Here is a 27,848-nt window from a genome sequence, read left to right on the forward strand (position 1 = left end):
AGAGGAATTATACTAATTTCATTACTGTTCCTTGCTGGGCATTAAAAGAAACTAAGGAAAAGAAGGATTAGGGAGGATTATATAAATATATAAAGGTAATTAACTGAACAAAAATTAAAATTTCATCAGGCAAATACAACTAAGCAACAGTAATAGTAGTAAAAACCCAAACCATGATCTTAGTATTGAGATTGAACTGAGGACAAAATTATGACCACTTTATAGTGATAAACAGGGATAGTTATGAATATCTGTGCATCAACTATAAGGAATGAAGATACAAGAAGAAAGAAACAGGAGTAGGAGATATTAATTTACCTCTTGAAATCCATGACATGTAAAGGGAGGAAAATAATCAACTATATGAAAACTTAAATGACATTAAGGTGGTTCCAATAGATACATCAAACCTGATTTTGTGAACACAAACTACACCTTCTTTTCAAATATGGAATAGTCACCAAAAAGAATCATAAGTTAGGCCCCAGAGAACACCTTAAAAAAAAAAATCCCAAACTAGAAATGGTACAAAAACCAAATCTGACCAGGGAAAAATTCTTAAATACGCAAATTAATAAAGAATGAAATAACTATCAAAGATATAAGAAGCTAGGAAAGGATGAGGGTGACTGCAGCGAGTACAGGGTTTCATTGGGGGGTGGGGGGCAGTGTGACAAAAGCATTCCAAAGTTAGACTGTGATGGTTACATAACTCTGAATATATAAAAAAAAATTGAATTGAACTTTAAGTGGATGAATTGTATAGTATGTGAATTATATTTCAATGGGGCTGTTAAAAAACAAGAATTAGGAATAATACAACTAGGAAGCAGGAATTCAATTTAAGAGTCAATAAAATAAATGATTAGGTAATATAATCAAGAAAAAAACCGAGGACAAACAACATAAAATAAGAAATAAAGATAACATCCTATAGAAACAAGAGATAATCTTCCTAAAAGCACCAGGCCCCAATGTTTCCATAGGGAATTACAACATCTCCTTAAAGAAAGTAATTTCAATGTCATCTACGTAAGACCAGAGAAAAGGAAACCTAACTATTTTCAGTAAAATGAGTATAGTAAGCTGGGCGAGGTGGCTCAGCAGTTTGGGAGGCTGAAGCAGGAGGATCCCATAAGACCAGGAGTTTGGGACTTGCCTGAGCAACACAGGAAGACTCTGTCTCTACAAAAAAATACAAAAAAATAGCTGGACATGATGGCAAGCACCTGTAGTTCCACCAACTGGGAAAGCTGAAGTGGGACAATCACTTGAGCCCCAGAGGCTAAGGCTGCAGTGAGCCGTGATTGTACCACTGCACTCCAGCCTGGGTGATAGCGTGAGACCTTGTCTCAAAAAAATAAAATAAAATAAAATAAAATAGCATATGATTAATAAAAAACTTTTTTTTGAAAGTTTAAAACCTTTTAAAAGGAGCACCTAAAAGGAAAATAGAACGAAGTGGGATCTCGTAGTCCTGACTGGGAAAACAATTCTATAAATATGTCAATAATCCCCTCAATATTTTTATTTTTTTATTTGGCATTAGAAACCTTTTATTGAGACAAGGTAAACAGTGGGCTGAAAATAATACAGGGTGAAGGAAGGTTGAGGAAACCAGTATGAAGTCGTCTCAAATGATGAACTAAATACATTCCAAAAAATGAGGTATTAACCAAAAAGCCTTTAAATGGCATTCCAAAAAGAAAAAAAAAGAGGGGGTCATTTAAATCTCTTGAATTGACTAAAAGAGCTAAATTATGTACCCAAAATCTGTACAGCAGGGGCCTGTTTTCAGCAGGTAAGCCTACATACAAGTAAGAACCTCTTACTCTTGTTAACAATTGTCCTGTTTTGTTTTGTTTTACAGGAATATATAACCCTCATCCCCACAGAGTTAGTCCATAAGGCCTCAGTGACTGCATAGAAATATGGACCTACCTCTACTAGAGAACTATTTACACTGCACTGTAAATACACATGTATGTGTTCACCCCCACAACTAAGCTGTCAAGCCTTGAGTGAAGGGGCAGTTACAACTCATTCATTTTGTATCCACAGGGACAATAGGCACTCAATACTTCTGCATGAATAATAAATTTTCAGAGTAATGACACAAATTAGCATTCTTCTTGGAATGGAAAACTTTCTGGGAAGTTTCTTCATTCTTTTTCTCTTTTTCAAAAGTGCATCTCGCAGCGCCAACTGTTTTTCTCGGAAGGAATGCTTATTGTTTGACCAGACATTCTGGCTATATCGCATCATCATAAAGTTCTTCTGTTTTTTCTTCTCTTTATTTTCTGAACTGGAAAATGGATTCATTTTGGTTTTCTTCCTCACAAATTCTTTTCAGTCTGTCTTTCCAGACATTGCAGTTGCTATTCTTGTCTCTTTGTTAGACTTTGGCTTTTTATGAAGGCATTCAACGTCCCGAAGAGAAAGTAATTCACCCCTGGGCTCTTCATCACTGTCGATTTCAATATATTTCCTCTTCTGGGATTTCTCAGGGGCCAGCGTCAAGTTCTTTTCTCATTTGGGCAATGCGGATTTTCTGGAAGTCTTCCTGACTTAAAACTTGACTGGTGCTGATGGCTGCTGCTTTGGCTTTCTGCTCCTCCATGGGCATGCTGTTCAGCTTCTTGGAAATTTCTTGCTGTTCTTCATCAGAAGAGTGCTGAACATCAACCCATTCGCCATCGGCATCCTCCTCCTCACTGAGACTGGTACTTTCCCATCCATCTTCATCATTTTCAGCATTCCCCTCTTTCTCAACTTCCAGAACTTCTGCTCCTGGAATGTAATCTTTAGCATCTAATTCTCCATATTATTGTACTCTTGCTTCTACGGAGGCTTCTGTAGGCTTACCCCAGATTTTCTTCTGCAGCATCTGAGGATTCAGTGTTCGGAAGAGCTGAATCAAAGTTCTACCAGACATCATTACATTCTTATTCTTGTGTGGTTTATACTGAGCCAGGCCAGGTCTTGGAGAAGCTCTTCAGTCATGGCCAGAGGACACTGAGCTGTTATCTCTTTTATAGCATTGATTCCTACTGTCTTGGCTTCTCCAGAGTTCTTGTCAGTAACAAAATTGTTGGCCACAGTCATAAGCAATGACTGAATAATCGCTGGGTGTACTAGGTGATAAGATGCTTGTGCAGCAAACAGAAGGATCTTTGTTACTTCTCTTTGGTGGGCTACAGAAACCTTTGCAAAAAGTGACAGAAATTGAAGAGGAAGAGCTCATGAATTCCCACCAACCTGGAGATGAGGTTCATGAGCATCATCTTCACTACCAACCTCTCCTTATGGCATTCAAGCTGCTTTAGTAGTTTTTCTGCAAAATCTTGGGGATCATGAATCAAGTGAATAGCTAAAAAGTTAAACACCTCTGGTTTTTTTTATTTTGTTTCTTGAGCACTTTTATTGCCTTTTCCAACGTTTTCTTGTTTTGGGAACTTTTCTTCCCTGTAGCATATTGCGCTAGCAGGTCTCTTGCTGTTGGTCCGTCATCCTCAGATTCGGAGTCACTGTCCTGTTTTTCATCTTCATCTTTCCCAAGAAAGAATGTCATAGCAGCAACTAATATCTTGGTGACCTTAGAAAAACATGCAGTTGTGATAACATTGACAGTTTTGGTATCATTCCAGATGTTCCTTCTGTAGAGTTCAGTCATAACAGCTAAAGACATCTTGGCTGTGGTTGCATTGCTATCTCTTAACATGCAACACTACATCCACTTTATTCTTGCGTTTTGTGTTTATATTCTTGATATCAGTCACGATATGTGTGTATAAAGTCTTTTGCAGAAGCTTATCATGGCAACATAGAAGTTCAAAGAAGAGCTCTGGCAGGCTTGATAGATTGATGAGATTCTTATTTATCAGCAAGACTAAAGCTTTGCAAAATGTCATTTGAAGATCTGGATCCAATACGGTATGATTACAGGACAGAAGATCTTTCACCACTTGAGGAAAATTACTTAGATACCCTGCATAGCAGAGACTAATCTGTAACAAAGCAAAGGCTCTTCTGACGTTTCTTTCTCTCCTATTATTCAGATGCACATATCTAGGATGTTCTGTGCCATAAACATCACCAGTTCTGCTAGTTCTTTGCTGGGTTTATTTGGTTGCAATCTGAAAATCTCCACATTGGATGTGTAGTGATTATACTGCTGTAGAAACTCCTCAATGTAGGGCGGTGGGTCTCGCTTGATCTGATTCTGTAACTGCGGCAGGTTGCTGGGCAGCCTGTTGTTTCTGCTGGACATTTTGGCTGCAGACTGGCTTCACGGCAAGCAATTTTTAAAAAACTCAGATGGCCAGCAGCCGCCAATCCCTACCAGCTGAGGCTCGAACTCCTGCTTCCAGGTATGATTGAAAACAGCACTCAATCTATTAATAGATTTCATTTCTGACCAAAATCTTAAAATAATTTGCAAAGGGATTTGACAAATCAATCCTTAGAAAAAATCTTTTAGCATGGAATTTTTCAAATATATTAAAAAATTAGAAGAATACTTTAATGTATTACATAGCTTCAATAATTACCAACACATGGTCAATTTTGGACAAGTCCATTTTTAAGCTCATCTGAAGAGTAACTAGTCATCAACATCTGAAAAAGACAAATGAAGAGAAACTTTAATAGTTATCTAACAGAGGTATTGTAGATAGCCCTGAAACAGACTCACAATTTTGTGGACATTCAGAGAGTGACAAAGGTACAATTTCAAATCAGGGTAGAAAGGATGGCTTAAAATTAATATTATTGGGTCAATGGGCTACAAAATTGAGAATAATTGAATTTAAATCATTTACAGCATATGGAAAATAAATTTCAGATGGATTAGAGCTCTAAATGTAAATTTAAGCCTATAAGAAAATTAGAAAAAGTTATAGGGGAATTATAGATTAATAATCTTGGTGCGAAAGTCTCCCCAAGTCATGTAAGAATGATAAATCTGATTACATGAAAACCTTACACTTCTACACAGTGAAAAAAAATTAAAAGACAAGTCAGAGACTGAGAGAAACATATGTGACTCATAAATCAAACCAAGGAGACAGGGCGAAGACATGGAGACGTGAAGTAGGAGGTGTGCTCAGGAAAATAGTTAAATGTCATCCACGTACAGGATAAACGGCTTCCCACGTCATGTCCCAGAAATCGATTAGTCGATGGGATTTGGGTGATTGCTTTCTTCTGTTTTTCCTGAATTTTTCTTTTTCTTTTTTATTTCTTTCCCTTTCTTCTTTCTTTCTTTTTTTACAATGATGGTGTGTTTGTAATCGACATTTTAAAAATTCTGTAACAATTAAATTTGGGGGCGGCCTTCCCTTGTTTCCCGTATGGAGGGTTGATGTTTCAGCAGCTTTATTTGGAGTTTACACATGGAAGCACCTGGGTTTGGGGCTTCCTTTGTGTCCCCAAGACACCTATTGCAGAAGTGAGTCCTAAGAGGTAGAAAACAGCTGCATGCGCAGCGCTGGATGAAGCAGTGTGAAGCCTGTGTGAGAGGAGGCACGGGCGCTAACACAGGAGCGCACTTCCTCATTCCGCTTCTTCTCATCCTCTCTCCCAGTGCCATTGGCATCACTCATCCCATCTGGTCATCCCAAGTCACACGCAAGAGTTCGTTCCTGGCGCGCGCGTCAGCCTGACTCGCGCGTCTCCACGTCTGGGACCCGCAGGGGAACGCCCCTGCCCCGTCAGGTCGCTTGTTGTGTTGTCATCACGTGGCCTGGGCGGGCCCTGACGTCAGGGGCAGGGGAGGGACAGCGCAGGCGCAGAAAAGGGGGCGGGGGACTCGGCTTGTTGTGTTGCTGCCTGGGATCCTGAGACGGTCCTGCTGCTGCCGGAGCCCTGCCAGCTGTCCGACGATGTCCCACCTAGTCGAGCCGCCGCCACCCCTGCACAACAACAACAACAACTGCGAGGAAAGTGGCCAGTCTCTGCCGCAGCCGGCCGGCCTCAACAGTGAGTGCTGGGCCGAGGGCTTGGTGAAGGGGATGGGGGAGGAGGAGCCGCCCCGGCCGCCGCCACCGGCGCGGCGCGGGAGGCGGGAGGAGAAGGCAGCTCATTGGCCCAGGCCGGGGATGTCCGGGTGACTGACAGCTCCCGTCACCTGTCAGGAGGAGGGGCGCCTGCCTTGCTCCGGGCCTCTCTATTGCCTCCTGGGGTGTTAGGCCGGGGCCCGTTTGGGTTCGCGGTCCGGGAGCGGCGCAGGTAGCGCGGATTCCCCTGGTGCTGGGGGTGGTCCCCAGCAGCGGAGCCGGGCGGGGCGGGGGCGGGCCTGGGGGGCTGGGAGGCCGGGTGGGCGGAGCGGGCCGCGGAGGGGACGTGGGCCGGAATGGGGACGTGCGGCGGGGACGCCGGGGGATGGACGCGCGGGAGCGGGGCGGGGCGGGCGGCTGCCGCGGGACGTGTCGGGGATCAGGTGTGCGGGGCCCGCGGGCGGGCAGCGTCTGGCGGGCTCGGGAGCCCCCAGCGAGCATTCCTTTGTTGCCACATGTTTGTCAGGAAAATTCATTTGCTGGTCTAGGGGTGGCTTCAGTCACGTGTGGGTTGAGAGGCTGTGCCTTGCTTCTCCTTTTTCCTTTTTTATTTTTTTTATTAGCTTTCTCGAAGTTGCTCAAGTGATTTTTTTTTTTTAGAGCCATGAGGTTGTGCGCCCAGTAAACCTGAGAGCAGCCTGCTGAACCACCCAGGACTGCACACGTCAGGGAGTGTGGGGCCATGAATTTAAAGAAACGGAATTAAAAACGCACTCGGGCAGTTGGAAGTTAACGGGCAAGGCTGATGGACAACACAGGCCAGGGTCTTTTCATAACATTCCGCTGCCCAGACATCTTGTCCTCAGATTGTTCCTGGTCGTGAGAACCGGGAGCTTTCTTGGAAGAGTTCTTGCCTAACCATTCTTTCATTCAGCTCTTGGGAAAGAGGTAATGGGGGCAGCGAGCATATGGCCAGATGAAGGCTTTTCAAAACCGCTTGGATGCTTAAAGGTCATGCGATATCTTTCCTAAGAGGGAGATGCTTCCAGTGTGGCCTGAAGATTATTCTAGGGAAGAGAGTTTCAGCCCTCACCAGGTAGCGACGGAGTTTGGAGATTTTAAGACAGATGCTGCTGCTCCAGGTTTTGATGGGTTAATTCCCAAAACCTTTAAATGTCCTATATTCCAGAATGTAAGATGGTTATGTTATTTCCCACAGTAAATTAGGATGAATGTATGAGTCATTAAACGTTATTCGTATCACATATTCCTATGCAATTTCAAGTTAATTGCCCATGTTTAACATACTGTCTTAGATTTTAGAATGGGAAGAAACTTCAGAGCTAGCTAACTGCCTCCTGTTGTTTACCTGTAGAGAAACAAGTCTAGAGTAAAGAGCTTGGTCCAAGTTCACAACTGGCTGGGAGCAAAGCAGAGGTTCTCATGTTCAGCCTGTCTACTGCTCTTTTCAGGGCTTTTTTTTTTTTTTTTGAGATGGAGTCTCGCTCTGTCTACAACCTCTACCTCCCAGATTCAAGCGATTCTTCTGCCTCGGCCTCCTGAGTAGCTGGGACTACAGGTGCCTGCCACCCGCCCTGCTAATTTTTGTATTTTTAGTGGAGACGAAGTTTCACCATGTAGTTGGGATTACAGGCGCCCACCAACCCAGGCTAATTTTTGTATTTTTAGTAGTGAGGGGGTTGGTCTCTCACCATGTTGGCCAGGCTGGTCTCAAACTCCTGACCTCACGTGATTAGTCCGCCTGGGCCTCCCAAAGTGCTGGAATTACAGGCTTGAGCCGTCGCACCCGGCCTCTTTTCAGGACTTCTTTTCAGTGGTCCAGAACCTCCTGCTGGTCTGTGTGTCTTATTTTGTCAGTGTGTTATTCTACGTAATTCACAAAGGTGGCCCACCTTTCTGTTTCTTTTTAGTATTCTGTTTCTTAATTGTACAGTTTTCTTATGAGTGAAGATACTTGGTAGGTGTACATGATTTCACAGAAATCTAAGGGATTTTCATCTTCCTTTGACCCTTTAACAACAACAACAACAACAACAACAAGGGCTGAGCCAAGCAGGGCGCGGTGGCTCGTACCTGTCATCCCAGCACTTTGGGAGGCCGAAGCGGGTGGATCACTTGAGGTCAGGAATTCGAGACCAGCCTGGCCAACATAGTGAGAGACCAACCCCTTCTCTACTGAAAATACAAAAATTAAGCTGGCTTGTCGGGCGCCTGTAATCCCAGCTACTCAGGAGGCTGAGGCAGGAGAATCGCTTGAATCCGGGAGGCGGAGGTTGCAGTGAGCGGAGATCGGGCTACTGCGCTCCAGCCTGGCTGACAGAACGAGACTCTGTCTCAAAAAAAAAAAAAAGGGGGGGCTGAGCCATATGTCATTGTTTATCTTGGAGTCTGACAGACCTATGAGGAGTTTGATGTCTTTGGCCAGTCGGTTCCTGCTTGGTTGACATCAGCTCTTACAGAGGTGGAAGTACTCAGCCTGCATGGGATATGAAAATGTTGCTTTGGGAAATCTTCTAGATAGAAAGTATTTTACGTGGGATAGGGTGAGCTTTCTGAAAAGCTTTTAGATAACGCCATATTTAATTACTCCCCTCTTTCCTGTTAACTCTGTTCGTTTTTTTAGCTCATTACACAACACTGCACTGAACAAAACAAGAAGCCTCATTGATTCCTTGAAGTGATTTTTGGGCATTGGGCAAAACAATTTATTCAGGCGCCTAGTACTATCCAAATTGCTGATAAGTTGAAGGACTTTGTTGGGTAAAGTTGCACAACTGAAAAACAGATGAAATGTACAGATTTTCTTGGGTTTGGGATTTTTTATCTTTAGTTCAGGGGTCAAAGCAGAGTTTCAATAGCAAATTATTGAAATAGTTGAATAATGAAGTATTTCTGTGATTTTTTTTTTTTTTAACTTTACCGCTGTGGAGAGACTGTTCACTTTCATTAAAAATTACAGGGCAAATACCCAAACTCCTTCCAAGTCAAAAGGATGTTGTCCAGTTTGTTTTGTTGTTAAGAAAACTATCAATTTCCTTAAGAATATTTGAATAAGATTCAATTGGTCGAATAAGGAAAATCAAAGTAGTAGTATAAGTCGTAGTGTAATTCTTGTTATTGAGAAATATAGCCTTTTTTTCTTTTCAATTTTTTTTTTGTTTGTTTGTTTTTTGGAGACAGGGTCTTGCTCTGTCACCCAAACTAGAGTGCAGTGATGCAGTCAAAGCTCATGGCAGCTTCGACCTCCTGGGCTCAAGTGATCCTCCTGCCTCAGCCTCTTAAGTAGCTAGGACTGCAGGTGTACACCCCCACACCCAGCTAATTATTTTATTTCTTGTAGAGTTGGAGTTTCACCTCATTGCCCAGGCTGGTCACTGGCTGACTTATTTTTTGTAGAAATGGAGTTTCTCTTTGTTGCCCAAGCTGGTCACAAACTTTTTTTTTTTTTAAATAGAAACGTCTTCAAGCACGATGTCCTTGCTTTCCTGTTATGAAGAGTGCTGTTAAGGCCTTCATGGATTGTCACTGCCTCATAATGTTTTGAATACCTGTGTAACTTGTGTGTAAATACATACTTCTGCAAAAAGACCAACTTTTTTTTTTTTTTTTTTAATTTAAGAAGAATGCCAGTGACTCTTGTTGGCCTGGTCTGAATTCCTTTCAATAATGAATGAAAAGCTTTGAGGAAAGAATATAAATATAATGAAATTTGAAAAGAGTTACATGTGGGCCTTTAAAAGTTAGGGGGAAAAAATGAGAAGAAATACTCTTCATTCTCTCCTCCTCTTGTCCCAAAGCTCCTCTCCTCTTCTTCTTGCAAGAGGATTGAACTAGTAATTATAAAACTGTAAAGATTATGCAACATACAGCAATGAGTATAATCACAATTATTGGACTACCCTTCACGATCTATTATATTAGAGAATGGAGAAGCATTCACAGAAGTTTCTCTGAATCTCTTAGTCATTCCCAATAAACCCAAACCAGAAGATACCTCATGTCATTGCATATTATGTACAGATTGGCATAAGGAACAGCTCTTAATTTGTAAAGTCTTTTAAATAATAGAGAAAGCTTTCCAGCTTTTAGTTTTCAAGCTTGATTATTAGGAAGAGAATTCACTCTGTGGTTGTTTTCTACTTTGTGTTGCTTGGACAGCACAAACGTCTTATCTAGCCTTGTTTCCTTTGCAAGTAAAAAGGGGCTTTGTGAGGATTGGTAGAGTTAGAATACTAAGAAATTCTGAGGCTGTAAATCAGGAACGAATCAGGTGATGGGAAACGGATGTGTTTTTCATCTATTGAGGAAGACTTTTTTTTTTTTGTATGTTACTCAAAAGATTAATATGTAGCCTCTTAATTAATGCCTATGTACATAACTCTCTGCACCCACTATGTATTTCCATAGATGATATTTTTGAAAGAGAATTACTGAGTTAAAGGAAATCTACCCTTTTAAGGCTGTTAATACATATTGGCAAATTATTCTCCAGAATGTTCACTGAAGCCCTGATTGTAATAACAAAGTATTAGAAACAACCATCTGAGTAGTGGTTAACCATTGCCATTTAGATAATGGTTAAAGTATGGTATATCTTTATAAAAGATGAGATGCAATGCAGTTGTTCGAAAGAATGAATGTCAGTATATATTGATAGGGAAGACGTCTGAAAAACGACTTACAGAATATGTCAGTGTGTGTGTGTGGTGCAGTTCCATTTCTTTATAAAAACAAAAGCAAAAACAGACCTATATTTCATTGGAAAAAACTCTGCAAGTCTCCATGTGAAAGTGTGAAAAGTGGCTCCTTTGGGAGAAGGAATGGGAGGTTGGGAGAGATGTTAATTTTTAATTTTATGTATTGATGTTTACATTTTCTAGGAACACATTTTTCCAGTAAGGAATGGTTTTTCTATGATACAGAATATAGTTATAGTAGCTAAAACTTTCTTAGGGCCCTTTCTCATTGTTCTGGGTGCTTTATTCATTTAATCCTCCTAAAAAAGTCTTCGAGGTAGATACAATTATTATCTCTGTTTTATAGATGAGAAAACTGAGGCACAAAGAGGTTAAGTACCCTGTGCGAGGGTAACAGCTGTAACTGAGAGTGGGAGCCTGGCTTCAGTCTCAGCCCCTGACCAAACTATACCAGTGTATGCCAAGTACAAATTGTCTGCCTTAAGTAGAAGTGCTTTCAGTTATGCTACAGGGTGTGGAGGCCACAGCACAGATCACTTTTTCTAAGCTGTTCTAGGTATGTCTCTTTCAAGTTCCTAAAGTATATATTAGATTATGATTACTTACGTGTTTTTAATGAAGAAAATAGGATCCAGACATTGATTTAAAAGTCCTTCAAAAAAGTAAAAACCAGGCTGGGAGCAGTGGCTCATACCTGTAAGCCCAGCACTTTGGGAGGCTGAGGTGGGAGGATTGCTGAAACTCAGGAGTTTGAGACCAACCTGGGCAATGTAGGGGGAGACCCCATCTCTACAAAATAAATAAATAAATAAGTTGAGCATGGTGGCATGTGCCCTGTAGTCCCAACTTCTTGGGAGACTGAGGTGGGAGGATTGCTTGGGCCCAGGAATCAAGGCTGCAGTGAGCTGTGATTTTGCCACTGTGCTCCGACCTGGGTGACAATGCAAGACTGTCTCAAAAGAAAGACAAAAGTAAGGAACAGAAAACCTGATACTGTTTGTTACACCCTTTTTTCTCTTTGATCAGCTACTTCAAGTGAACATTAATTGTATTTTAGGGAAGACTGGCTTCCACAGAGACCCATCTGGAACTCCTGGTTCCTTAGCTGTGCTTCTGTCAGAGCAGCTCTGGGTTTTGGTTTGTTACTGTTGTACACATTAGGTTTCTATACAAGAAGAACTGGTTCCATTGGTTTAAAAATAAGTTTGAAAATCCTAGAAACAGTGAGAGTCAGAAAAAAACTGTTTTTATATACATATTGTCTCCCCCACCCCCTTTCTCTCCAGTTGAAATATTTTACAGAGTTCTATATTTAGGGATGCTTTTGGCATATTTCTTATACACTCCAGAGGCACTCTAGATAAATTATCTTCAATGTTAGATCTCTCTTAGCTTTGCTAGTTGTATTTGTTAATCCATTTTGAGTTGTCTTTAGTCTGCGTCCATTTTATGTGTGTATAGAATGAGGCCATGGAGATGTACAGCTCTGTCATTTGGCAGCAGAGTCCTAAGGAATTGGTGGTGATTATGGGATGGTGGTAGCCACTGGGGCTGCTTCAAACAGAAAGAAAAGGGTTCTAAGGACTTACAAATGTAAATTCTAGTGTATAACTGAGCATCTTCCATTTACCAGCACTTGATACTACTAAATCCTCACAGCACCCGGTGTTGTTATTATCTCTGTTTACAAATGAGGAAGCTGAAGCTCAGGTCACAAAGGTAGACAGGAAGTGATGGGGTCAGATTCCCAGCTACGTCTGCCTTGGAGTTTTCTTTCTTGTGAGGGCGATGTTGAATTCACTCTGGAACTGGTGTAGCCATCGCCACATTTAGAGTGCATTTTAGAGTTTGAGCCAGTTTTGATGATTTTACTTTAACTTACTGACGGAACTCCTTGTTCATCCCTGGAACTCTCTAACACTTCTGCTGGGAGTTTAGAGGGATGACCACACCAAGCCACTTGGTTACATTTTCTAAAACAAAATTTATTGTTAGAAATGGAAATTATGAACAAAATATACTACTATCTCTTTTTACTGTGAAGTTAGTTTATTGGCTACTGTTAACTATTTATTTATTTATTTATTTATTTATTTACTTACTATTCTTTCGTAGAGACAGGGTCTTGCCATGTTGCTCAGGCTAGTGTCAAACTCCTGGACTCAAGCAATCCTGGTGCCTCAGCCTTCCAAAGTGCTGGGATTACATGTGTGAGCCACTGTACCTGGCCTCAACTCTTACTAAAATTAAAGCACCTTAATATGTTTTGCAAACTCATTGGACCAATAAATATTTTCAAGACCTATGCAGAATTACCAGTGGCACATCCCCTTTTTCTGTGGCTCCACCCCTTCAACTTTGTGTCCAAGAAAACTTTTCGTGTTTGCCTGTAGCTGATGGGCGGTTGTTTCTGCCCCCACATCAACAGGGTTTAATGAAAACCCTAGAAAGTGGAAACTCGTGGGAGAGAAGAGAAAATATACAAATTCACAAGGTATGTTTAGTGTATAAAAAAGGAGAAAGACTAGAAAGCATGAGATATAAAGGAAATGAAGAAAATAATCAGTGAGATAGAGCTAAAGCTTTTTTCTGAATTTTTAGCATTATCACCTGATTTAGTTAACCAGCCACATTAATTTTATGCTCCTGATTTGTGTACAAATTGAAATTTTTGCTATTGGATTTAGGTTCCCTCTCTAGGAATTTCTCAGTTGTTTGCACTAAGTAGGATATAGTTGCTAACTTACTTAGATGACCTTTTATGAAATTTGTAAGTGATGTATTTATTTCATTTCTGGAGCAGATACAGCTGAGTAGCTTATGAGGTAGACTATGAAGAAAGTGTGTGTGTATATATATACACCAACTAAAATATTAAAGGTAAGTAGCCTAAAAGTAGCAATTTTTTTTTTTGAAAAGCAACCTCAGAGTTTTCAGTAAAGTGTTATCATAAACTAAGCTTTACCCAGAGAGAATATTGACTGGAAAACACATTTTCTGAGATGTTTTAGAGTTCGAGCTGCTTCTCAGTTGATGGCATGAGATATTTCAGGAACAGAACTATATAGATCTTTAGACTTTTATTCTTACCTATTTTCTTCAGAATACTTTTGCCTTTGGTTTGAGAAGAGTCAGAATTCTTATCTGGATTCACCATGTTCACATCTGTGTGCACATGACAGATTTCAGTTCTGCTGTGGTTAACTTATCTGACTTGTCCAACAGGTTCCTGGGTGGAGCTCCCCATGAGCAGCAGCAATGGCAATGATAATGGCAATGGGAAAAATGGGGGGCTGGAACACGTACCGTCCTCATCCTCCATCCACAATGGAGACATGGAGAAGATTCTACTGGATGCACAACATGAATCAGGACAGAGTAGTTCAAGAGGCAGTTCTCACTGTGACAGGTAAGTGAGACCCATGTTTTGGTGGAATTCAGGAAATGAGTGGGTTATAGGGCTCATTCTCTCTAGGAAAAATTTATTTGCCTAAATCTTCACTTAGCAAAATATGCCTTCTGATATATTGCAGTGTAATATATATTGCACAGATATATATTGTGTTTATATGAGACAGCTAATTGACAGATGCTTCAGTGCCCACTGTTTTTCCCCAGATTGTCATTTTTCTTACCCAGATTATATTGTTTTTAGCAGTTTATCGGTTTAAAAATTCAGTGGCGTAAATGCTAATTTATAGAATTAATATAGTTTTCCCCCATTTTCCTTTGTATCCCTGTTTCACAGATCACAGACTGCCTTGAATTAGTTACCTCTGTATGTGTCTGTCTTCCCTTCTAGATCTTGATGTTTCAAAGGGCGGGAGCCATGTTTCATTTTTATTAGCTTCACAGTAATGGTGCTGGCACATAATAGACACTCAGTAAATGTTTGACTCATAGGACCTGCAGGTCGTTGCACGTTATAGCAATGTTTGCACAGTTGGAAGCACCAACCAAGGTCTGTGAAGATAGTTTTGAAGGCTCTTCTGCTTTCTCAGAGGATGTTTTATTTCAGACCTCATTTTTCTGTGTTTGACCTGAAGAAACTAGTTCCATGGATTAAGGACTGCTTATGGTGAAAGAGTAAGATTACGATGAGATATGTGTGTGGAATGAAACCAGGTCATTATTTTTTAGTATAAACTTTTCTGTTTTTTTTCCAAAAGGGCTAGATATTAAATGACGTTTAAAAAATTCTTGTTTCAGTGACAGCTACACTGTTAGCATTATGGGTCACTGGATGACCTTCTGGGTAGTTGTTAACTGATGTTAACCATAAAATACAAACGCACAGGAAGCAGATTAAGGAAATGTAAACAGTGACTATCTTTAGGAATGCAGTATGGGTATTTTTCTTCTTAACATTTTTGTATTTTCTAAAAATTGTGTATATTGCACATATTATTACTTATCAGAAGAAGTGAAAAAAAGGAGAAATGAGTTAAATCACGTCCAGCTTCCTGAGTGGCTTATGATCCACTCATGTTGCCAAGGCAGCGGGGGGACTGGCTTGTTGGCTCTGTGGCACACTGTGCACCCCCGCCACCCCCGTGTCATCCCTTACTTGTCCCTGTGTTTCTTAGAGCCTGGGATGGCTCTTGTCATAAGCGGAACCAGAACAGATGGCTCTCTTCTGAACAGCTTGCCCTTGATTCTAGTAGCTACAGCATTAGTCTGTCTTTCCGAATGAAGATTTGTATTTATGTTATGGAACTCGCTGATGGGTTTCTCAAGTTTTCTGCTTGTTATGGCCTGTCAACAAGGCTTTCACTCTAAGTTCAAGTGTGTAGGCCTTGATCATTGGTACCATGGTGTCCATGAGCCTGTTGTTCACATGGTGCTGTCAATGAGCAGAGAAAAGTCACCTGCTTACCTGTCTGTTCATCTTATTTCATTTATGGTGCAGTTTTACATGTGACTGAATATGCCTTCACCCTCCCATGATCATGTTTCAGTTTAGGTTGCTAAAGCATGTGAGAAGGAGGCATGGCAAGTGCTTTTGAACACTTTCCTACCCCTCATCTTATGTATCTCCAGGCCCTAAATTAGTGGTCATCTTTCAGAGAACGCCTAGAACTTGAGTGTGCAACAGTACTCTTCTGGGATATCCGACTAACATGCTTTACCATTGAGGAGTGTCTTCAAAACTCACGTCATTTGAATCGCCATGCGTCTCTGTATTTGAAAAGTCACTGGGAAGTGTTTTTTGTTGGGGGAAAAGTTTTGGGGTTGTTGGGTATCAGTCCTAGAGCTGATCTATGTATATTTTCAACTTAAAAATTATTGCATAGAAATATTTGTGTTGCTGCAAGGATTGTTAGCTGGGAACCCCAGTGTGTTCTGCTTTGCCTTCCATCCTGTCACAGGGGTTTTCACCTTGACGGCACACTAGATTCACCCAGGAGCTTTTAAAAATGCCAGCACACGGACTGCATCTCAAGAACTTCTCATTTTGGTTGACAGGGGCAGGGTAGAGACATCACAATATTTTAAAAGCTCCCCAGCCAATTCTAATATGTGCCATGGGTGAAGCTCTAATGCATTCCAAATTGTTAGGAGGAAATAAACAGTTTAGAGAAGAGGTTGGTGCCAGTGTGAAGAAGCATATGAAAGCAGAGCGATGCTTCCATAGGATTCTTGACTTTGTCACCCTGACTGCCTTGACCTGGTCAAGGCTGTGTAAGGCTGACCCTTACCCGGATGTGTAGCTGTGAACCCAACAGTGTTATGAGCACCAAGATAGTAAACTGAGGCCACCAGGAGTGCCCAGTTCTGGTTGACTCCTGTGCTAGTTCAAGACAAAAATTTCCTAAATATATATGTCGTTTGTTTGATGCAGAACCAGCTTTTCTCTTTTCCTGTCCCCATTTAAGAATCTCCTATGTCAGTTATACCAGTCTAAAAGACTCCTAGGCCTCATCTGTCAGATAAATTTCTGACGATCTTACTTCTGAGTCAGTCTCACCAACATTTCCGTACATTAATTAACATTGTATACATACTCTTGATAACTTTTATAGTTAATATCTATTCCTTTCAGCAAGTTAAGCCTCAAATATTTTTTATTTCTATTTTAGATTTTGGGGGAGGGTTTGTGTATGTAGTGAAGGATCCCCAGTGACTTTCAGTTTTTACACAAGGAATCATTGATAAAGCTGAGAAATTAGCTTAGCACATTCTGTTCATCTCTTGCATCAAGTGCAGTTTGTGACCGTGTTGTTTTTGTCTAAAAACTTATTTGTAAATTTTTACAGTTCTAAGAATGTATTTTATGCAATTATAAAGGTTTTATATTAATATATAAGCTTATATAATTCACTCTGAAATATCTCAAAGCAAATATTTCTGAAATAAGTAAAATAGTGGTTCTCAAAGTTTTCGGTCATTATATACCTTTACATTTTTTTTTTTTTTTTTTGAGACGGAGTCTTGCTCTGTCGCCCAGGCTGGAGTGCAGTGGCCGGATCTCAGCTCACTGCAAGCTCCGCCTCCGGGGTTCACGCCATTCTCCTGCCTCAGCCTCCCGAGTAGCTGGGACTACAGGCACCCGCCTCCTCGCCTGGCTAGATTTTTGTATTTTTTAGTAGAGACGGGGTTTCACCGTGTTAGCCAGGATGGTCTCGATCTCCTGACCTTGTGATCCGCCCGTCTCAGCCTCCTAAAGTGCTGGGATTACAGGCTTGAGCCACCGCGCCCGGCATATCTTTACATTCCTAAAAATCATTAGGGACCCCAAAGGACTTGTTTGTGGGTTCATATATTTTGATATTTACTATATTAGAAATTAAAGCTGAGAAAATACATATTCAAAAATAATATTTTAACATAAGTAACTTTTTTTAGTGAAAGTACCTATTTTCTATAAACCCTCCAAGTTAATAAGAATAGTGGCATTGTTTTACACGTTTACAAATCGCTAACACCCAGCTTAATACAAAACAGCTGGTTGTCATCCACGCTTGCATTCTAACTGTTTTACTATCACACATCATGTAGCCTTTGGAAAACTCCACTGTACACATGGGAGAATGAGAATGAAAAAGGCAAATAAATCCTACTAGTATTAAGAAAGGAACTTGAACCTCAAAGACCATCTGAAAGCATCTTTGAGAACGACCTTATGCACTTTGAGAACTACTGGTGAATTATTTAGTGATGAGGGAACTTTGAGAAAAAGAACTCTGAACTAAAGTTCCTGAATTTGAAGATTTTTTACCTTTAATGGACAAAAGAGTAAATATAAGAAAATGTGACAGTTTGTGTCTGTAGGTAGTATTTCCTTTGCAAATGTATCATTTTGAAGGAATTTATTACTACTGAAAAAGTACAGAACATTTTGGGAGTAAGAATGCTCAATTTCATTTAGCCATTTAATATCACATACATTTTTCTTGTATGGGGTCATGATATTATATTTTCTAATTTGCTTTTTCAAAGCCATACTGCTGTAACTTTTAATTTTCTAATTTCTAGTAGAGACTAAGTCATTTGACAAAGTGAGAATTAAAACTGATAGCTAAATTCCTTCTCTTCTAGCCCTTCGCCACAAGAAGATGGGCAGATCATGTTTGATGTGGAAATGCACACCAGCAGGGACCATAGCTCTCAGGTGTGTGGGGGGGATTCTGATATACAGTAAACAAGAAAGATGGAAATTCTGTAAGTATATTTTCCTAAAATAAAGAACATGAAGACTTTTAGGAATAGTTTGAAGCTATTACTGAATTTCTGATTTTGGAACTTATTTAGGATGGTATAGTTCATGTTGCACTCCTTTACAATTAAGGATTTGGGGCCTTGGCTCTCTAAAAGAATTGGAAAATTCTTGCCCATAATGAATCATGCCAATACTCCAGGCTAGTTTCTTGAGTTTATAAGTAGAAAAAACTGAGATAGATGCTTTAAGACCACAGAATAAATGAAGATGAAGAACTAGACATGAAGACTTTTTTTTTTATGCATCTGAAATCAAAGCAGTGACTTTTGAGATAAATTTCAAGAGGTAGACATAAAATTTATCTAAATTATGCAAGATTCCTTGAAGATAAATATTGTTTACTAGGAGTTCACAATGTTGGAAACAGGGATATAGTATTAAAATCTTACAAATGTTTGTGTTATAAAACTTAAAATATGGTAAGTATATAATTTTTGCTAATGATTTAGAATACTCGTGGCCAGGCTTTAACTTTATTGATATGTAAGATCACCTGAAAGTGTCGTTAGAGTACAAATTCTTGAGGATGGGAACCATTTTCTTTTTCTCCTGTATTTAGGGTGCTTGAAAAATATTGAATGAACCTTTGAATGAGTTGCAACTAAAACCTTGTTTTGTAGGGTTTTCAATATGCTGTGTCCTGAGCACTAGAAATATTTTGTGTATCCACCCAGTATTCTTTCTGTTTCTGAAGGCCACAGAGTTCCTCCATACTTTACTATGCTCTATTTTTGCTTTCCTCTGAAATGTCGAAAATCTATGGATTCAGCATGAATTTATTTTATGATGATAAGCTTTATACTGTAGAGAAGCTCACAATAGCAGGCTGTCATGTAGTAAGATAATCTGACTGGAGCATTTGAGTTGCAGGCTTATGTATGTCAGTTTGGCCACATGCAGTAAGTGATAGCTGATGTAGAAGAAAGCATACAAAGTCTCTATAGCAGAAAGCGTACCAAGGAATCCAAGAGAGAAATCAAATTATTTGCTGTGGTCTTTCCTGAGGAGGATTTCTTCAATCCATATCACCTTTTATACAGAAAGCTTAAAGTTTAGATTAGCATTTTCCAAAATGTGTTTTCAAGAATTTTGTTCAAAGGGAATTTCTGTAAGATAGTCCTGAAGTCAAATAAATGGAAAGTAATGCAGCCCCAGGCTCCCCCACACTCTCACCCTAGTAGTCGCATGAGTAGTTCTGACCAGTTCCTGCAGTAAAGAAATGATTATAGTTTAAGCTGGACATGGTGGCACTTGCCTGAGTCTCAGCTACTTGGGAGGTGGAGGCGGGAGGGTCCCTTGAGCCCCAGGAGTTTTGAGTCCAGCCTGGTCAACATAGCAAGACTCTGTCTCTTAAAAAAAAAAAAAAAAAAAAAAGAAATGGGTTTAATTAAACCAAATGTTTCCCAAGCTTATTTGACCTTAGACTTTCTTGCTCTTGTCTGCATACATTTTTCCCTTAAGAACTTAATAACTCTGTGGAGCACTTTGGTAAGTGCTTTCCTGGCTCACAGAGTTGCAGATGTGCAATTAGGCTTAGCTGAATATTGAATTTACATGGAATTCTAGAGCCGAATGCATCTGTCCTGGAATTCCAAAGGAGTTTTTGAAATTCAAGAAAGAAAATGTCAGGTTTTTGGCCTTTGGCAGGTTTGCCAGTGTTGATCCCTTCGCAGGACCAAATCCCTAAGAGAGCATAGGCCGTCATCAAGAGGAGGTATTTTATGTTGACAATCAGATCGGTCAGTTTCAACCAAGGGAAGAGTTTAGAAAGACAGTAACTCCTATGAGAGAGATTTTAGCAGTTGAGTAAGACTTAATAAGGGAGCTGTCAGTAGGTATAGTTTAAACTTTCAAAAACCTTTTACATTGCCTTTTTTTAATGGAAGAAACAATAATTTAAAAATTAATTTATTTAGGATTTGGGAACATTGATTTTCTTCCTGAATAAGAAGAAAGTTGAGGGTTAGGAAACTTAAAAAAACAGGTTAAGGCCTGTTATTGTACTTCATCTTATAGAATGTTTTTATATGTGTTTATAAGGACTATATATCATTTTCAAGCTTTTCTAAGATGAGGAAGGAAAGTCACTAGCATTAACTAGATATGTTCTAGTTGTTCAATTTCTTTCGTTTTTTTTTTTTTTTTTTTTTTTTTTGAGACAGTGTCTCAGGGTCTTGCTTTGTCACCCAGGCTGGAGTGCGATGGTGCAGTTGTAGCTCACTACAGACTCCGATTCCTGGCTCAAGCAATTTCTGTGCCTCAGCCTCTCTAGTAGCTGGGACTACAGGAACACACTGCCACGCCTGGCTAATTTTTTATTTTGTTTGTATAGACAGAGTCTCGCTATATTGCCCAGGCTGGTTTCAAACTCCTGGCCTCAAATGATCCTCCCACGTCAGCCTCCCAAAGTGCTGGAATTACAGACATGAGTTACTATTCCCACCTCTCTTTTAATGTTCTCAATCCAGTGAAAGCAGTGATATTATCCCCATGGACAAATGGAAAAAGTGAGGCTTTGTACTAATTACTTATCTAAGATCACAAAGCAAGTCAGTGTTAGAGCCAGGATTCAAAGCAGGTCTCAGTCTGTGGCCCTTGTTCTTTTTACTGAACTAAGTAAGTGCATTCGATTAACAGGAGAGCTCACAAAGCCACGAGAATGAACTGAGAAATGTCTGCTGAGTTATGGTGTGGGGAATTTCCGCCTAAGGCAGTGTGCACTTAGGAAAAAGATCATGAAACTGCTTTTGGGATGATCATTCTCAAGAGTCTCAGTTTTGTATCAGAAAACAGACTGTAGATTGTTTTTTCACTTGATCTTAGCCAAAAGTCCGAGAAGCAGTATAGATTATTTATTGAAGACATTTTTGCATTGTGTTTCTGGGACCAAAAAATGCCAGCACAGTGTTGAGTGTTACTGAAAAATGATCCAAACAGAAAGTGTCCTCCTTTTCCTCTCTTGTAAAACTGTGATTTTTATCTGTACATGAATCATGGTATACAGCTTAATATCCCTATTTAGAGGACAAAGTGACCTTGAGGTGGACCCAGAGAAGGAAAACTTAAGTGATTAGAAAATAAAGAACTCCATGTGAGAGAACAGGCAAGAATGATCAGAATCATCTTTGTTTTTGTTTCTTGTTTTTGAGACGGACCTCACTCTGTCGCCCAGGCTGGAGTGCAGTGGCTTTGGCTCACTGCAACCTCTGTTTCCAGGCAGTTCTACTGCCTCAGCCGCCCAAGAAGCTGGGATTACAGGTGTGCACCACAATGCCTGGCTAATTTTTGTATTCTTAGTAGAGACAGGGTTTTGTCCTCTTGGCCAGGCTCGTCTCAAACTCCTGGCCTCAAGTGATCCATCCACCTCAGCCTCCCTAAGTGTTGGGATTACAGGTGTGAGCCACAGTGCCCAGCCAGAATCTTTGAATAGATGTAGGTATAGAGAGAGGATTATTGATTTTAAAAGCACAAATCTTACATAATTAGATTAAGTACGTTTTTACCATATTCTGGAATTCTAAGAATTGGAAGGCAGTTTAAAACCTGAAAGTGGCAAATTTAAGACTAATAAAAGGAAGCACAGAGCAGTAGTAAATGGGGAAAGCTTACCACTCTTAAAGTGTTAGAATAAGTTGAGAAATTTATCTGGAGTTCTTTTTTGTTTTGTTTTCTTTTGAAAACACTTGTTCAGAGGTAACTTTGCTTCACTCAACTGAGAAAATTCCATCCTCTTGAAAACAAAAATTAGAGCGTAAAATCTTACTGCGTTTTCATTCTGTCAGGAATTATGAAATATTAACTTGTTAAATCTTTGAGCACGTTTAAAGAGAGAACTGTGAGGCCAAAGCAGGAAACTAAACAGAAACGACCTGCAGTATGTTGAGTATAGTCAGATACTGTGTGCACAGCAACTGATTTGCAAGTAAATTGTAACCGTTTTTTGTTTTTGATTTGGGATGATTTCAGTGTTACTCCAAAGAGCCAACTCATGATTCTGAGTAATCTCAATAGCCAATGGAAAGAGCTTAATCCTAAATGCTACATTGTGTCATTCAGCGGAATTTGCCAAGTTCAGCAGAACTAGATAAGAATGGTACTAACGAGCAGTAGACAACGCACAGGGGTTTTACTTTGCCCCGTCTGAAGCTCCTGTCCTGGGGTAGCTATTTCACAGAGAACTAGACCTGTCAAAAAAGAGTCATGTGAATATGTCAGACTCTGCATTTCTTAGCTACCTACTGAAAAGAATGACAGCTTTAGTCAAAGAGTGAATCCCAGTCAAACAAAATAAAATGTCAAAATGCTTCTTAGTTTTGAGGCCCTTACGTTTGGGGACATTCTTTAAAACTGAATATGGCCAGGCGCGGTGGCTCACGCCTGTAATCCCAGCACTTTGGGAGGCCGAGGTGCGTGTATCACTTGAGGTCAGGAGTTCGAGACCAGCCTGGCCAACATGGTGAAACCCTCTCTCTACAAACAATATAAAAATCTGCCAGGTGTGGTGCCAGGTGCCTGTAATCCCAGCTACTCTGGAAGCTGAGGCAGGAGAATTGCTAGAACCCAGGAGGTGGAGGTTGCAGTGAGCCAAGATCGCGCCACTGCACTCCAGCCTGGGTGACAGAGCGAGACTCCGTCTCAAAAAGAAAACTGAATAAATAATACTGAATCAATATAACTGAATAAATAAATATGTTTAGGACTTTTCCCCTCCTTTTGGTTCTATTAACAGGGGAGCTATTGGAAATGTTAATTGTTCTTGGCCTGAAACTTTAGGTTATCATTAGCAATTTTTTAAAATCACATTTTTTATTTTATTTGATATGACAGATGTTAAATTCTGACTCAACTTATTATGAATTATTCCAAAAAACTTTTGACTAACATAGTTTCGAAACCTTGGAAAATGTTTGCATAGCAATTTCTCCTAAAAATATAATCTCCTTCTGGAGAGTCAACCCTGGTGCTTAACAGTAGGACCTCTCTATACAGTGTTCTTGGGTTTGAATACTGGCCCTGCTATGTACTGGTTGTGGAACTTTAGGCAAATTATTTAATCTATGTCTCAGTCTCCTCATCTGTAAAATGGGATTTTAATAATTCCTATTTTTATAGGGTTGTTTTTTGCAAGGTGAAAGTTAATGCATGTGGCTGGGTGCAGAGTGTCTCACACCTGTAATCCTAGCACTTGGGGAGACTGAGGCGGGGAAGATCCCTTGGGCCTGGGAGTTCAAGACCAGGCTGGGCAACGTAGTGAAACACTGTCTCTTTAAAAAATACAAAAATTAGTTGGGCGTGGTGGCACACACCTATAGTCCCAGCTACTTGGGAGGCTAAGGTAGAATTAATTGAGCCCAGGAGTTCAAGGTTGCAGTAAGCTATGATTGCACTCTGGCCTGGGTGACACACGAGACCTTATCTCCAGGAAAAAAAAAAAAGTTAATGCATGTAGCATGCTTGGAATAATATTTGCCCCTTTAAGTGCTCAGTAAATACTATTATTTATTTCCTCATCACATCTCTCACTTATTTTTGTTTTACTTCTCATTTTATTTTTAGCATATCCTTTTATTTCCTTTTATTTTTTTAATTATGAATTTTTTTTTTAGAGAGAATCTCACCCTATTGCCCAGGCTGGAGTGTAGTGGCTGGATCTCGTCTCACTGCAACCTCCACCTCCAAAACTCAAGTGATCCACCTGCCTCAGCCTCCCAAAGTGCTGGGATTACAGGCGCGAGCCACCGCACCCGGCCTAATTACAGAAATTTTAAGTGCATACAAGAGAGAATAATATAATGGACCTCCTTACAAGTATCGCCCAGATATAACTCTTATCGAGGTTTTTCATACTTCAGTTAGCATTACATCCCAAAATACAGTCTTTTTCCAGTTCCTATGCTGTGCTTAGATATCCCAACAGTAAAGCTTACTCAGGTTGTTCTGAAGATATTACATACTCTGATCTTAGATTATTTTTCAGCATTTTTTAGAAAAACAGCTTGTTTCTTTTTTTTTTTTTTTTTTTTTTTTTTTTTTTTCTGAGACGGAGTCTCGCTGTGTCGCCTAGGCTGGAGTGCAGTGGCGCAATCTCGGCTCACTGCAAGCTCCGCCTCCTGGGTTCCCGCCATTCTCCCGCCTCAGCCTCCGAGTAGCTGGGACTACAGGCGCCCGCCACCGCGCCCGGCTAGTTTTTTGTATTTTTAGTAGAGACGGGGTTTCACCGTGTTAGCCAGGAGGGTCTCGATCTCCTGACCTCGTGATCCACCCACCTCGGCCTCCCAAAGTGCTGGGATTACAGGCTTGAGCCACCGCGCCCGGCCACAGCTTGTTTCTTATCTAAAATTGCTGAGACGCAACCTTATGAGTTTGGTATATTTCCTGTCCAGACTTGTCTTTGTATTAGGAGGAATTGGTCTTCCTTTTTTTCTTAAACTTTGAATTATTCTTTACAGTCAGAAGAAGAAGTTGTAGAAGGAGAGAAGGAAGTTGAGGCTTTGAAGAAAAGTGCGGACTGGGTGTCAGACTGGTCCAGTAGACCCGAAAACATTCCACCCAAGTGAGTTCTCACATGTTTCTTGTCGGTGGACACAGTTGATCTGCACCTGCTTATAGGTAATGGATGGTAATCCCCACGATATTTTCAGCAAATGACATCTGCCTCTGAATTTCTTTCTCAGGGAGTTCCACTTCAGACACCCTAAACGTTCTGTGTCTTTAAGCATGAGGAAAAGTGGAGCCATGAAGAAAGGGGGTATTTTCTCTGCAGAATTTCTGAAGGTCTTCATTCCATCTCTCTTCCTTTCTCATGTTTTGGCTTTGGGGCTAGGGTAAGTACTGGCCAACTCTTGAAGTTTTTTCCATTCATTTTATCCTATTTTATTTTCGGATTGAAGAAATGTATGTGAAAGCAGTTTTTACTGCTTTACTTTTAATGTTTCAGTGCAAATAAGGTTAACTTAAGAATGATTAAAGTGGGTACACAATTGTTCTACAAATAAGCATTTTTAATAATAGTAGAGGTTTTTTTTCTTACTTGAAAATAAGATGTTTGGCCTGGTGTGGTGGCTAATGCCTGTAATCCCAGCACTTTGGGAGGCCACGGTGGGTGGATGACCTGAGGCCAGGAGTTCGAGGCCAGCCTGGCCAACATGTTGAAACCTGGTCTCTACTAAAAATACAAAAATTAGCTGGCCGTGGTCGTGCACATCTGTAGTCCCAGCTACTTGGGAGGCTGAGGCAGGAGAATCGCTTGAACATGGGAGGCGGAAGTTGCAGTGAGCAGAGATCATGCCACTGCACTCTAGCCTGGGGGATAGAACAAGACTCCATCTCAAAAAAAAAAAGAAAAGATGTTCCTATTAATCTCCTAAATGATCATTTTTAACTGGACTCTTCTGTGATTGATTTTTCTTTTTGGGTTTTGTTGTTTAATCTTGAGTAATTTTTGAACTAAACTAATCTTTAACATGTAAATTTTGTGGTCAATGCAAATACTTTTTTCATATGGGAAAATACATGATTACATTGAATGGTTTTTTTAAATGAAACTGGTAGGTTGATTGGTGCTCATTTTTTCCTTTTTTAACTTTGTAGTATTTTCATTTATTTTGCTAAAATCGACCTCATATTTATGTGTAATTCATTAGTTTTTCAGCCACATCTTTTAAATAAATTGCTTTTTTTCCTTGATTTAAACAATTGAGGAATTACACTTCTGAAAGATTTTAGGAGTTAAACAGTAGCTGTTAATTTTTTTCAAGACATATGTTGTGCTCTAAGTATGCCCAATGGGTCGTTTTCATATAAGATATACAGAAGGTGGGTCATTGTTTTCTTCCCTTTAAGGAGCTCAGCGTATTGGAGAGAGATGCTCAGTCACGACCTCAGAAACTTGCATACAGCTTTCCACACGCCCCTCTTGTCTCTCTTGGGTGCTTGATCTGCTTTTGTGAGGGCGAGGACAGTAATCACAGACAACAACCTAGAAGGGATTTGTGCAGAAGAGCAGTGTGTGACCGCTGCGTGGGGGTCGATATGGGGCAGGTATAGGAGTTTAATACGTTGCTACCTATACAGCAGTTCATTGCCCTTAAGCGGTTGGTTTCTGTACCTTGCCGTCTCTCTTTCAGTCATCTTCAGATTGTTTGTCTTGGCTCTAAGTATAACTATTGCTATAGATGAATGTAAAAAGAGGGTTTAAAAAGTTGGTTGCTTTAATTGCACTGGAGGTGAAGCTTGTTACATATTTTCCTTAACTTCCCTTCTGCTTTTGCTGTTGAAGAGGCCAAATACTTGGTTGGCCTGAAAAAGTATTATAAGGCCCCTAATCCTTAAGAGTTACTAGTAAGAGCTGTCTTTAAAGCACTGACAGCTTTTAAGGGTTTTTTTTTTTTTTTGTCCTACATAGAGCACCAAAATGATTTCACATATTACTATATTTTTGTGTCAGTAGAACCTTCTGTCCACCAAAGGGAAACATATTGAAGGAGTTGGGCTGCTTTATTTACTCTGTGGAGGGATCTGTTCTCTCTGGCTTTACTTTGTCTAATCACTACCCCTTCGCTGTGGAGCCCCAATTTAAAGAGTAAACAGAATCATATAAAACCAGTTTGGCTGGGCTGGTGACTGGTTTTAAGAAAGTCAGCGATGATTTCATGTTAGTTTGGGGAGCGGTGCCCACAAACCTTTAGAGCCTTTTACAAAGACTGAAGAGTGTTAAGTAGAGTTCAGACTGTGGACAAGCTGGTGTAGAACTGTTGAAACAGGTGAAACATGATACCTCTGCTTCCTTTCAGCATCTATATTGGAAAGCGACTGAGCACACCCTCTGCCAGCACCTACTGAGGGAAAGGAAAAGCCCCTGGAAATGCGTGTGACCTGTGAAGTGGTGTATTGTCACAGTAGCTTATTTGAACTTGAGACCATTGTAAGCATGACCCAACCTACCACCCTGTTTTTACATATCCAATTCCAGTAACTCTCCAATCCAGTATTTTATTCAAACTCTGTTGAGACATTTTACTAACCTTATACCCTTTTTGGCCTGTAAGACATTTTAGAATTTCCTAACAGAGTTTACTGTTGTTTAGAAATTTGCAAGGGCTTCTTTTCCGCAAATGCCACCAGCAGATTATAATTTTGTCAACAATGCTATTATCTCTAATTAGTACCACCAGACTAGACCTGTATCATTCATGGTATAAATTTTACTCTTGCAACATAACTACCATCTCTCTCTTAAAACGAGATCAGGTTAGCAAATGATGTAAAAGAAGCTTATTGTCTAGTTGTTTTTTTCCCCCAAGACAAAGGCAAGCTTCCCTCAGTTTGCGTTGATAGTTATTAAAAAGAAAACAAAAAAAAAAGCAAGACACAAGAAAAAAATATCCTGGGCAATAAAAAAATTATTTTAAACCA

General features: G+C 40.2%; 1 protein-coding gene and 1 pseudogene across 3 annotated transcripts; one reads left to right on the forward strand and one right to left on the reverse strand.

The window, feature by feature from the left end:
* Positions 1-990: 990 nt before the first annotated feature.
* On the reverse strand, positions 991-4,270 carry LOC104673970 (annotated as a pseudogene).
* A 1,446-nt stretch (positions 4,271-5,716) lies between these two features.
* Positions 5,717-27,848, forward strand: BNIP3L (BCL2 interacting protein 3 like). 3 transcript variants are annotated; one of them, XM_030937757.1, is made up of 7 exons: positions 13,101-13,208; positions 13,518-13,594; positions 13,940-14,123; positions 18,254-18,326; positions 24,884-24,987; positions 25,109-25,258; positions 27,227-27,848. In XM_030937757.1, the coding sequence occupies exons 3-7, from the start codon at positions 13,960-13,962 to the stop codon at positions 27,273-27,275; spliced, it is 540 nt and encodes a 179-aa protein (XP_030793617.1). In that variant the 5' UTR covers positions 13,101-13,208; positions 13,518-13,594; positions 13,940-13,959; the 3' UTR covers positions 27,276-27,848. The 3 variants fall into 3 exon arrangements, with proteins under 3 accessions (XP_010376440.1, XP_010376441.1, XP_030793617.1); XM_010378138.2 differs by lacking the exons at positions 13,101-13,208; positions 13,518-13,594 and adding an exon at positions 5,717-5,979; XM_010378139.2 differs by lacking the exon at positions 13,518-13,594 and having other exon boundaries at positions 13,058-13,208.

The sequence above is a fragment of the Rhinopithecus roxellana genome, chromosome 9 (assembly GCF_007565055.1).
Source record: "Rhinopithecus roxellana isolate Shanxi Qingling chromosome 9, ASM756505v1, whole genome shotgun sequence".
Lineage (NCBI taxonomy): Eukaryota > Metazoa > Chordata > Mammalia > Primates > Cercopithecidae > Rhinopithecus > Rhinopithecus roxellana.

What these genes read in the sequence shown, in the direction of transcription:
- BNIP3L (XM_010378138.2), top strand. Translation starts at nt 5,883, where the DNA reads ATGTCCCACCTAGTCGAGCCGCCGCCACCCCTGCACAACAACAACAAC. An exon ending in GCAGCCGGCCGGCCTCAACA is followed by an intron (nt 5,980 to 13,939) that starts GTGAGTGCTGGG and finishes CTTGTCCAACAG; the next exon opens with GTTCCTGGGTGGAGCTCCCC. An exon ending in CCCGAAAACATTCCACCCAA is followed by an intron (nt 24,988 to 25,108) that starts GTGAGTTCTCAC and finishes TTTCTTTCTCAG; the next exon opens with GGAGTTCCACTTCAGACACC.